The sequence below is a fragment of the Oncorhynchus masou genome, chromosome 14 (genome assembly GCF_036934945.1).
Source record: "Oncorhynchus masou masou isolate Uvic2021 chromosome 14, UVic_Omas_1.1, whole genome shotgun sequence".
In the NCBI taxonomy this organism is placed as follows: Eukaryota; Metazoa; Chordata; class Actinopteri; order Salmoniformes; family Salmonidae; genus Oncorhynchus; species Oncorhynchus masou.
The window spans coordinates 23,668,573-23,681,514 of NC_088225.1; the positions used below are offsets into that span (position 1 = coordinate 23,668,573).

General features: G+C 42.8%; 1 protein-coding gene across 3 annotated transcripts; it reads left to right on the forward strand.

The window, feature by feature from the left end:
* Positions 1-281: 281 nt before the first annotated feature.
* gid4 (GID complex subunit 4 homolog) lies at positions 282-8,125 on the forward strand. Of its 3 annotated transcripts, none has more exons than XM_064986938.1 (6): positions 282-663; positions 1,290-1,349; positions 3,447-3,554; positions 3,808-3,909; positions 4,049-4,179; positions 8,001-8,125. In XM_064986938.1, the coding sequence occupies exons 1-6, from the start codon at positions 439-441 to the stop codon at positions 8,002-8,004; spliced, it is 630 nt and encodes a 209-aa protein (XP_064843010.1). In that variant the 5' UTR covers positions 282-438; the 3' UTR covers positions 8,005-8,125. The 3 variants fall into 3 exon arrangements, with proteins under 3 accessions (XP_064843010.1, XP_064843007.1, XP_064843008.1); XM_064986936.1 differs by lacking the exon at positions 8,001-8,125 and adding an exon at positions 4,525-5,480 and having other exon boundaries at positions 283-663; XM_064986935.1 differs by lacking the exon at positions 8,001-8,125 and having other exon boundaries at positions 4,049-5,480.
* Positions 8,126-12,942: the final 4,817 nt, after the last annotated feature.

The following is a 12,942-nucleotide window of genomic DNA, read 5'->3' on the forward strand; positions in this document are numbered from 1 at the left end:
ACCAAAACCCTTCAACTAAACATGTTGTTATGTTTAGATTATAATCGTTGTATTCTATAATACATTTCAGAACGAATAGAAAGTAGGGTCCAAATATATACGTTTTCCACCTAAGTACAAAACTGTAAGAACGCTGATCATCCATATGGATATTTTTTTAGTGGGAAGTCGCGTACAAATGTGCAACTACATATCCCAGAATGCATTTCCGAAGACTATCCAATTACGTTTACGTTCAAATGAGGAGTGCACATGTCCAGCCAATCAAATAGGGTGATTCTGAGTTGTCTCAAGAAACGTTGACGTTCTCTTAAAGCCAGTACACGTCCAGAGCGAGCTATCCTAGGGCCGGGGAAGAGTATAGTAAAGTGGCAGGCTTCTAGATACTGCTGGTCAGTAGCCCCTCTCCATATTAAGAGCTTCCTCAGTCTGTGGTTCATGACTGTTGCAGTCGGGGATACGCACGCATTAGCGCTCATCATGCCTGTTCGAGCTGAGTGCTGCAGCAGTGCGGCCCGTACATCCTCGGCCTCTCTTATCCCTCCTCCGCCGATCAACACGCACCAGCCCGGGGTAGCTACTTCGCTGCTGTACAGCGGTTCACAGTTTCGAGGACATCAGAAGAGCAAAGGAAACTCGTATGATGTTGAGGTCGTTTTGCAGGTAAATACTCTTGCTTTTAAGAAGCTTGGTATAATGGATGGCATGTTTACTAGCTGACCATGTAAGGTTGTCTTGTTACTGCTGCTAACGTTACTGACTGCCAACCACCAACGACAAGCAACCGATTTAGCAAACTAACCAGGTGAACTAGCTAGTTAGCAAACAAACTAGTTTAACAAGCTTGACAGCAAGCAATCTGTAGTTAGCAGCTAGATGGCCCATTCAAATCGACTGTAAATGTTAGTAAGCCCTCTTGGGCCCCCTAGGGTTGTCGAGAGAGAACAGCCAGCTAACTGGCAGTGAGATGAACATTTTGTTTATGCAAACATTTGGATATATGAATACTGGCATTAACATGCATGATGTATGTTAACATATGGCCTAGTTGCTAAATGACATAGGTGGCTAGCATTCAGCATTTTCATTGGTGTTTGCCCAGATTCACAGACAGCTGACTATTGAATAGGCCTGCTCATTCATTTGACAAAACCGCTGAAAATATCTGAACTCGTTAATAGCCTGGTTGTCATTTGTAAAGGCACCTGATGGGTTCTTGTGTACACACACTGACATTGTGACCACTGCACTTGAATGCCACTCATTGTGCGATTGTTTGTCTCCTGCAGCATGTGACCATGGAGGACTCTTATCTGTGTGGTTACCTGAAGATCAAAGGCCTAACCGAGGTAAAGTAGAGTAGAACTGGGTCAGATACAGTGTACTTCTACCTTACCCTTCACATGCAATGAGTGATGATGTTGTTATGGGTCTTTAAGACCCTTTTGGGAACTTATCATGGCAGGGGTCAGTGTAAGCCAAGTGCAATGCGGCTTTCAAGCCCCAATTGAAATGTATACTGGTACAACCAACCAATGTGAATCTGGCATGCATTATGACATGCTAAAACAACAAGCCAGAGCCAGCTATTGACCAATGTGTAACACCAGTATGAAGGCCTATCTGTTACGTTGCAAAAGTGTCTTGTCTGAGCACTGTATACTGTATTTGGATGTTTAATCTTACATGGATGTATTGACTGACTGCCTGACTGACTGCCTCTAAAATGGTGCAGACAGTCAAAGAACAGGCATGTGTGCTGCAGCTCTCTGCCTGCATTGTCTGTTTACAGCAATGTCTACAATTCAGAGGGTGTGTGGTACAAAATGTGATTGCTGTGCACTTTCTCTCACTGGTAACACTAAATATCAGGGCTCTTCCCACTCTCTCCTTGTAAATTACACAGATCCCTACTCTGGCCCCGTTCACCTCCTTTTCCTAGAGAATTAGTTGTGAGTGACTCAAAGGGAATGCTCAGGGAAATGGTGCACTTAGTTTACTTAACAAGGTGCTACCTACCACTGATCTGGCACCTTGGCATAGTGTTACAGTGAGTTGGGTCGTATTCAATCGGACACAACGGAAAGAGAGAACACGTTGAGGTTGTCCCAGTTTTAGTTTCTGTTCTTCTGTTTGTTGCCTAATGAATATGACCCTGCATTAAAAAGGCATTGCTGTTTGTTATTGATGGCATTCCTGTTTGACACTTAATTTGTCACTGCACCAGCATGTGTTCCAGCCAGAAACCCTTCCTAAAGGAACCTTGGTAACCATGACTGGAGAGTCAGATTATGGTAATGGTAAGTGGGAGCACAGCTAGATCCATGTATTCAGGTCTATACCCAGAACATAATTGGTGATATTTACCTACTTTGTTGGACATCTGTTATGTGTGTGACTGTAAGAAGGGCTGTTTCACAACCGGCTGTGATTGGGAGTCCCATAGTGCAGCACACAGTTTCCCCAGCATCGTTAGGGTTTGGTCGGGATAGGCCGTCATTGTAAATAAGAATTTGTTTTTAACTGACTTGCCTCGTTAAATTTAAAATATAAAGTGAGTGCCGTGTATAACTAAAACACTCTTTTGTTAGTGATAGTCCTTACGGAGAAGGAAACATGGTCGTAGTCTCTAATTCTCTAGGAACCAAAGCAAATGGCAAGGGACTTACCTGAACTTGTCCAATAAACAAAAAGATTAGCTACGGTGTTCACTAATGAACCCAGCTCTTAGTCTGTTTCTGATCCTCGCAGGAGTATCCCACTCTCACCACGCTCTGTTTCTGATCCTCGCAGGAGTATCCCACTCACCACGCTCTGTTTCTGATCCTCGCAGGAGTATCCCACTCACCACGCTCTGTTTCTGATCCTCGCAGGAGTATCCCACTCTCACCACGCTCTGTTTCTGATCCCACTCGCATCCTCGGGAGTATCCCACTCACCACGCTCTGTTTCTGATCCTCGCAGGAGTATCCCACTCACCACGCTCTGTTTCTGATCCTCGCAGGAGTATCCCACTCACCACGCTCTGTTTCTGATCCTCGCAGGAGTATCCCACTCACCACGCTCTGTTTCTGATCCTCGCAGGAGTATCCCACTCTCACCACGCTCTGTTTCTGATCCTCGCAGGAGTATCCCACTCTCACCACGCTCTGTTTCTGATCCTCGCAGGAGTATCCCACTCTCACCACTCTCTGTTTCTGATCCTCGCCTCGCAGGAGTATCCCACTCTCACCACGCTCTGTTTCTGATCCTCGCAGGAGTATCCCACTCTCACCACGCTCTGTTTCTGATCCTCCACGCTCTGTTTCTGATCCTCGCAGGAGTATCCCACTCTCACCACGCTCTGTTTCTGATCCTCGCAGGAGTATCCCACTCTCACCACGCTCTGTTTCTGATCCTCGCAGGAGTATCCCACTCTCACCACGCTCTGTTTCTGATCCTCGCAGGAGTATCCCACTCTTACAACGTTCTTCGCAGGAGAGATCATCAGTAGAAAGAGGCCCTTTTTAACCAGGAAGTGGGACGCCGACGAAGATGTGGACCGCAAGCACTGGGTATTTATTTGAAGCTCTTGATGTCATTCAGTTCATATTCCCATTAAAGTGTAGTCATTCTGTTTCTGATCCTCGCAGGAGTATCCCACTCTCACCACGCTCTGTTTCTGATGTATCCCACTCTCACCACGCTCTGTTTCTGATGTTTTCTTCTTTTTAACAAACACTTATTGGATGCAGCATTGTATTTCAGTTTTTAATTGTCTTTGAGAAAAAGTACAACTAAAACAACATTTGTTTTGTTTCTTTCCAGGGTAAGTTTCAGGCTTTTTATCAGTATGCAAAGAGCTTCAACTTGGACGACTTCGATTACGAAGAGCTGAAGAACAGTGACTTTGTCTTTATGAGGTGGAAGGTGAGTCCATTATCACCTGACTTTCCATTGATGTCTCTTTCTCTCTCCCTGTATGTACTTGAATCCTTCCTCTGTCTCTTTTGTCCTTTCTAACATGGCCATCTAGTGACTGTTTTGTTTCTTGTTCTCTCCCTTACAGGAGCAGTTCCTGGTCCCGGACCACACCATTAAAGACATCAGTGGGGCGTCCTTCGCTGGTTTCTACTATATCTGCTTCCAGAAGTCCACAGCCACCATTGAAGGCTACTACTACCACAGAAGCTCTGAATGGTACATAGTTTGGGTCCCAAATGGTACCCTATGGGCCATGGTCAAAGTAGTGCACTATATAGAGAATAGGATGCTATTTGGGATGCAAACACACTGTGGAGTGTCAATATTTTAGTTGACTTGTTCAAATTTGATAGATGCACTGTACAGTTTGGCTCTTTGGGATATTCAGATTGAGTACATATTTTGATAGTTGCTAGTACTAAGCATACTAGGTCATGTTAATACATCTTTAGTAGATAGTTAGGTTCTGTACCAGTTGTTTTGTGTGCTGATCTGATGTGAACATACAGGGATGTGGCTACTGGCTAGCTGCTCATTCTTGGTCCCCTTGTTCTCGTTCAGGTACCAGTCGTTAAACCTCACCCATGTCCAGGAACACAGTATGCCCATCTACGAGTTCCGGTGATACCCGCCCGCTGGCAGAGGGGACTTTGATTGGCACTGCCCTAGAGACTTGCTTATGGAGGGGGAGATGAACTGACCAATCATGCCAAGGATGTACCTACTAGTATTCCCGGGCGAAAGGGAGAGAACAATGGAAGGAGGGAGGGATAGACAAAGAACAAGGCCACCGACCGACAGTTTTTCCCAGCCTGCCTTTCTCGACTTTGCATCAGCTGGGATCAACAGCACTTTTTCTTTGGTTGTTTTCTCTTCCCCACTCTTTCTCCATTCAGCTTCCTGTTTCTGAAGCTACTTTTCCTCTTTCCACCATGTTGAAAACGCTTTCCACTTTTCAGTTGGGAATCCCCCCCAGCCCCTCTGAAAATGGGTCCCCCAGCAGTCTAAGATTTAAGTACAAAGTTTGATATTGCATTTTAATTTGTCTCAATGAATTGAGGCCTGCTTGAGATTGACCGAGCTACAGAGTGGGCAAGCAATCCTGAAAAGATGGATCTCCATAAGGTCTTGAGATGTGACATCATCAAGGGTGTGCTCAACAGAAGATTGATGGTCAATGATCTGCCGTGATGCAAGATCTGACGGCTTAGGCGGATGACGTCTTGGTGAAGGTTGATATTTGAAGGCAGGGCATAATCAGATGTGTGTTGTGGGCTATTGAAACACATAATACCACACCGATGGCTACTTTAAATCTGTCCTCTCTGAGATGGTGGAGTCGACATCGTCTGACCTATAGAGGGAGTCCCCATGCCCTAGACCGATGGCTACTTTAAATCTGTCCTCTCTCTGAGATGGAGTCGACATCGTCTGACCTATAGAGGGAGTCCCCATGCCCTAGACCGATGGCTACTTTAAATCTGTCCTCTCTCTGAGATGGTGGAGTCGACATCGTCTGACCTGTCCTCTCTCTGAGATGGTGGAGTCGAGACCGATGGCTACTTTAAATCTGTCCTCTCTGAGATGGTGGAGTCCCCATGCCCTAGTTCCTATTGGCGGACATATTTCCAGGCTGCTGTTACTGCTGCTTTTTGAAAAGCCTCTCCTACCGTTCCCTGCCTCAACCAAGTGAACTGATAAAGTGATTTACGCTTCACTCATTTTTCTATGCAATTTACAAAAAAGTCTTATCCGGCGCTTACCTACTTTCCATTTTATTTTCAGAAAGGACTTTTAAAAGGTATTATGATGATGTACGTTGAGTGATCACACGGCCACCAGAGTATTTATTGAAAATTAATATTGTTGTTAATTTACATGTGTATAGATATATAATAAAGAGTTGTTTTTATTCACCAGGCTTTTAAACTGATTTGACACAGCTATTTGAGGGTAATGCTCTGGTGTCTTGAGTTATGTGTGGTGGCTCTGAAGTACTGGTGGAAGAGAGTGTGTCGTGCAGATTGAGCTTGGGCTGCATTTAGACAGATCAGAATTGGCCTGCCTTTTTTTCATTAATTGCTATTTGGACCAATCAGATCTTTTTCAGAGCTGATCTGGTCAAAAGACAAATTTAGTGAAAAATATCAGAATTTGGCTGCCTGTCTAAACGCAGCCAATGAGTTGTCTGTGTGGTGACGCTAATGCTAGAGCGCTACAAATCAAAGTGTGTGCAGTGGACTAAATGCCATGGGACAGATGAGAGTAAGCTAGTATAGAGTTTTGGCTGGATGAAAAGATGAGGTATAGAAATACAATGATTAGAATGGGCACGTGTAAGTATTTCGTAAGACGTTGATGACCAAACAAGATATGGATTTTGTGATGGTACTGTGCAGTATGCTGCGTTTGGACCTGACTCAACACATGTACAGTATTGCTGACAGTCAATGATTTTTAACGAGGTCGACCCATTCTGTTCATTTTATTTCTACGTTTCTGATGTATTGAATGTGGCAGGCAGCTAACTGAGCTGTCTCCTCTGCGTTCTTCACTTTGCCCCTAATTATACCAACGCACAACCGGTGTGTCTCTCTCCTGTATCATTCTGACGTCTTTTCCATTCACTGAATGAGAAACAGTGGCGTTGTTACAAAACCTTGATGACATGTGAAGAGATGTGTTTTCTTGGAGAGTATAAAATAAACTGACAAGAACATCTCCAGTCAAAAGCTTTTGAAAAACCTTATGCCTTAACTGTAATAAGTTTGTACAGAGCCCTGTTTTATAATAACGTTGGAGTTGAGTCATGACTGTGAATTGTTAAAGCATGTTTGTGCGATTTCAGTTGGAGAGAAATGCCACATCAGCCCTCAAAAGACCTTTGAACGCCAGTGAGTGTCCTGGGTCATGTTCATTAGACACCAAATGGGAGAAAAGACAAATGTGAAGGGACTACCTGGACTTGTTTTCAATTTCTGTTAATGTTTTATAACGTTTCACTATGGTGAGCCCTAATGAACATGACCCTGAATTAGATGACATCACATGACCGGTGTCAACCAGGAAGTGAAACTACTTAGCCTACCTCATTGGTCAGTTTAATGTTCATCGAGCCAGCATAAATAACATTACTACACTAAAAAGCAGGTTTGGACATAAAGAATGGCAAATTAATAAGATTTTATAGAAATATGCTATTTAACGATGTCCTCCAAAGACATTTGATAATAATTATCCTTTCAAGACATTGCTCTGCAGAAGTTGTTTATTTTCACAAATTACATCTGATTTTAAAATGTGTTAGGAGTTGCTGTCTGGACTGCACTATGACCTGACTTGGTTTGCTGTCTGGACTGCACTATGAACTGGCTTGGTTTGCTGTCTGGACTGCACTATGAACTGACTTGGTTTGCTGTCTGGACTGCACTATGAACTGACTTGGTTTGCTGTCTGGACTGCACTACGAACTGGCTTGGTTTGCTGTCTGGACTGCACTATGAACTGGCTTGGTTTGCTGTCTGGACTGCACTACAAACTGGCTTGGTTTGCTGTCTGGACTGCACTACGAACTGGCTTGGTTTGCTGTCTGGACTGCACTACGAACTGGCTTGGTTTGCTGTCTGGACTGCACTATGAACTGGCTTGGTTTGCTGTCTGGACTGCACTATGAACTGGCTTGGTTTGCTGTCTGGACTGCACTACGAACTGGCTTGGTTTGCTGTCTGGACTGCACTATGAACTGGCTTGGTTTGCTGTCTGGACTGCACTATGAACTGGCTTGGTTTGCTGTCTGGACTGCACTATGAACTGACTGGTGTTGCTGTGTCAGCTCCATTCTCCAGGTAACAAAGAGTGTGACATACATTATTTCCTTTGTTATTGATCAAGCTATAAGAATGGACAAAAAAGTTAGTTGAAATTGCAAATTAAGCTTTGATTTATAAGTTGTCAGTTGAGTTCAATTTAGTCAATTGGATTGTATGATACAGGAGGAAGAGTTGGTGTGTTGATCACTATGGTGGCTGTTTTTACAGGTGACTGACTGTCTGAAATCATGGCACTTCTACAGAGAGATTTTATAAGAAAGTTTATGGATGGAGGAAATTGAAAGAATGAGGTTCCATCAACATTGCAATAAAACTATTCCCACAAAACTGTCTTTCTTTTCTTCTGTGGGTGTTTCTGTCATTGTTTATATTATAGTGATCCATTATTTTGTGATGAATTGGGTGTTTGTTTCTTATACTTCTGAGTGATAGTTGAGGACTATAGTCTTAACTCTCCAGTGTTTCCAGATTCCTATGAAATATGACATAATTACTTACAATAGCTAGGTTTCCATCCAATTGGGGACAGATGTATGTTAATATTCTAAAATATACCTAAAACAATGAAGTGGTTGTGCCTGATGAGGTAATGCACATAAACAACTTTTGCGGTTACATTCCCAAGTACCGAATAAAGAATACCATTTTTTATCCTTGAGTCTATGTAACAGTTAAAAAAAACGATCGAAATGTAAACCTACTGCATCTGCCTATGTCAAACTAATATGAGACTCACATGAACACAATGGTGTTCTCTGTTTTGCTCTACAACCCCCACAAGTGTCACAATCTGAAGGTAACCCATTCAAAGAAATGGAAGTAAAAAGGTAGTTTTGTGCCAACAAATATAAGGGGTTAAAAAAAGACAGGTTAAATGATTTTCCATCGCATTTTCAACTCTGCTGATGTTTTTTTCACAAAAACTGTTATATAGCAAATGTGCCCACTCTGGTCTTGACACATGCGCTCTAGCCAATTGCTTGCAGATAGATTGCGGGTATAGCCATGAGTTTATTATGGATAAACGCAAGATTATTTGTATTTATCAAACGTCAGCCAAGCATCGATCATCATGTCTCCAGTATAAGACCATCGATTTATTAGAAAGGAGCATCAAACTCATCACCGTGCACTTTTACCACCCTGTGAAGCTCATCATAACTTATTTCATCTGTATCCTAATAAACTATGCTTTCCCGAGTCGTAGTGGGAGGACCACACAATATCATCAAGTGACTCCAGGTTTACTTCGATATGATGGTTATTATATCAATATTTGCGCATAAAAAACATTCCCACCACCATTTCTCACATCATTCATTTTACAAACACAAAAAGATCCCACCTCGTCTACCATATTTTGTTTTGTTGACATTTGGAAAGTTACCTGAAAAAGGTGTTGTTTCCATCAGGCCTGTCGTGACATGTTCTATGTACTTTACTCGCATAAAAAGGTTGGATGGAAACCAAAAAGTACGTCAAACAGCATTGTGTGGTCGTACTCGTACCACAACAACAGAATTGTGTGGTCGTACTCGTACCACAACAACAGAATTGTGTGGTCGTACTCGTACCACAACAGAATTGTGTGGTCGTACTCGTACCACAACAACAGCATTGTGTGGTCGTACTCGTACCACAACAACAGAATTGTGTGGTCGTAACAGAATCGTACCACAACAACAGCATTGTGTGGTCGTAACAACAACAGCATTGTGTGGTCGTACTCAACAACAGCATTGTACCACAACAACAGAATTGTGTGGTCGTACTCGTACCACAACAACAGAATTGTGTGGTCGTACTCGTACCACAACAACAGAATTGTGTGGTCGAATTGTGTGGTCGTACCACAACAACAGCATTGTGTGGTCGTACTCGTACCACAACAACAGAATTGTGTGGTCGTACTCGTACCACAACAACAGAATTGTGTGGTCGTACTCGTACCACAACAACAGAATTGTGTGGTCGTACTCGTACCACAACAACAGCATTGTGTGGTCGTACTCGTACCACAACAACAGAATTGTGTGGTCGTACTCGTACCACAACAACAGAATTGTGTGGTCGTACTCGTACCACAACAACAGAATTGTGTGCGCATATACCGGTCATTCAAAATATTCATACGAGTATATTGGCCAGCTCATCCTCCTCTAGACCACTGATTGGCCAGTTCATCCTCCTCAGGAGTATGATGTCATACTCTGAAGAACTCACAAGCATTTTTGAAATGGTCTGTTTGACGTACAAATTTGAGGTGGGGTTTATGAAGAAAATAATTGCAGTCCTATATCAGATGATTTATGAGCATTAGATATGTACCTGATAAATTTGTACAGAAAAGCCCACTCATATCACCACCACACTCAGTAGGTATATGAAAAGAACCCTAGAAAACATCTTAACCACAGAAGTGTCCAGCACAAGTGTTTTATGTAAAATCAATCCCTGTAGCCGCTATTCCCCAGGGGAGTCGAACTCATTTTGCCCTGGTCTTAAACGAGGTCTGTAGGGCCGCACTGAAAATTGGTTATATTTCCTTTCCGTCAAAATGTGATACGAGCAAGAGCAGTGATACTAGCAAGGGTAGTGTGCAGGTTTCTTCTTTTTTCTCAATTGTATATAACTGCCTTTAATTTGCTGGACCCCAGGAAGAGTGGATCCATAAATACGAATACACATATTTTTTTTATTTTCTATGCAAAGGGTGGCTACTTTGAAGAATCTCAAATATAACATATTTTGATTTGTTTAACATTTTTTTGGTTACTACATGATTCCATGTGTTTTTTCATAGTTTTGATGTCTCACTATCACTGTAATACATGTCATTTTGCAGATGCTTTTATCCAAAGCAACTTGCAGTCATACATGCATTCATTTTACATACGGGTGGCTCAGGAATCAAACCCATATCCCTGGCATTGCATGCCTTTACGAACTGAGTCATACAGGACCTCTATAATGATGCAATGTTGCACTTGGTTTGTGCTTGGCTCCTGAAACTGTCGTTGCTTATGTTCATTTTGCAGCTAACTGTTACTGATGTGAATGTATTAAGTATGATTGCAAGCTCTTAATGCTTCATAAATGTAGGTTAAAAAATAACGTCTTAATTGAAAATCAGATAATATAAACAATCTAGCCTACTATTTCCTTCAGCATATCAAAAGAGCTTTGCTTTCTACCGTCACATAATGATTTAAACTATTGTTGTGGATCAAATACATCCACTTCCAATCTAATAACTGTCCATATGAATATATATTTAAATTAACATTGACAGAGTATAACATCTATAAATATAAATGTTCATCTATCAAATCTACACTGACAAAGTATAAAATACGAAACAATACCCATTTTTCCCAAATATACTGGACATGAAATGTTTCTTCTTGACCAATACAAACAAGCATGATAACATATACAAAGTGCTTCCTGTGAAGTCCCCCCTGTAAAAGTTATTCCAGCTCTTCTGAATGCCCAATAGGGATCCAGATCAGGGTACCAAATTATATGTGAAAATACCCTAACTGGCTCCTTATTGGGCATATTCATGTGTCTCATTGGTAGATTCTATGGGACAGAGGCGAAGTGTGTCAACTACAGAAAATGCAGGGTAGATGGGCTCAGTGAAAGTGGTGTAAAATGTCTGCAGGAGAGTCACCATGTCAGAGGTGACACTATACAGAGTCAGAGTGCCAGCAGGCCAGTCCAAATACACTCCCACCCAATTAGAATCTGTGGGAGGGGCACAAACTGGAGTCCTTTCTCTATTATGTCTTGCTGAGAAACCTCCATCATCTGTGCAGTACCAACTCCATGACATTTCATTCCAGCCTAACCAACTTTTGTGCCCGTCCTCCATCTTGGGTATCCCTCTATATGTTACTGCAATCTTAGTCTTTTTACTACCAAATTCAAGTTCCCAGTAACAGCGATCAGAAAGACTCTCTCTACACAGCACTTGTACATTTGCCAGGCTGAATCTGTCAGGGTGATCGGCGTATCGCTGCACCTCCCTTGTTTTTGCAACGTTTCTTCTATCTTCACTTATTCACAGCATTTTGTTTGCCGTGTTTGAATCTAGTGTAAGCTGGCATGCATCTGTAAATGAAAGAGGGGTTAGGAAGGACTGGAGTTTCAATCTGTTTACAGATTCAGAGGCAGAGAAAGTTTGCTGGCTGGTAGAGCCTTGATTCACAGATTTAAAACCACCACAGATAAAACAATACAAATATATCTTACATTTCAAGAGCCTCCATTTTTCCCTGCTTGATCTAAGAGGGTCAATACTGAAAGTTGAAAACCAGAACTGTGAGCATATATTTTACATGCAGTTTATCTGGCAAATGTGTGGTTAACATTGTTATTACTGCAATTTCGGAGCCAGAGCACTTTTATTGAAACAATTCACTTAATCATATTTTGAAATATGTTTAGAATGCAACAGTCAAACAACTGAATTATGATCACTGCTCTATATACATGAATGTGTTTTTAAATACCATACGTATCGAGAGAGTACTGACATAATGTATGGTTTTGTCCCCACTCCGGCACGCAACATCACCAGTCTACTTACCACCGGTCCTGCCAACCCATCTTTACATACACCTGGCAACCATCATTACGGTTCATTGCGGTTCATGGCTCTGTTCAGGGGAGACTTCCACCGTCCACCAGAGGGCAGAGAGGGGGGTGAGCGCCTGCTCTAACTACGGCAGGATGGCCAGACCACGGCAGAGTACACGTTCACCTTTCAGACAATGGCAGCATCCAGCGGATGGAACGAACCAGAGCTCCGCACCCTATTCAGAAGAGGATTGCGTAAAGAGGTCCAGACGGAGTCGACGTACCCGAGACGACAACCTATCCTTGGATGCCCTCATTTATATCTAATAACTGGGTACCCAAATGCCGGAAGACCTGTTTACCCTTTCCCTGTGGTCCCACATCGGTTGAGAGTCCTGTGGCTGCCCTTCAGCCCAACATCCCTGAGTTTTTTTTCCAAGACCCGCACCACCTGTCTCCCTCCTCATCGCCCATGGAACTGTGCCATTGACCTGTTTTGCAGGCTCTGTGCAGCCGCATCTACCCTCTGGCGGTGGCTGAAACCAAGGCGATGGAGCAGTACATC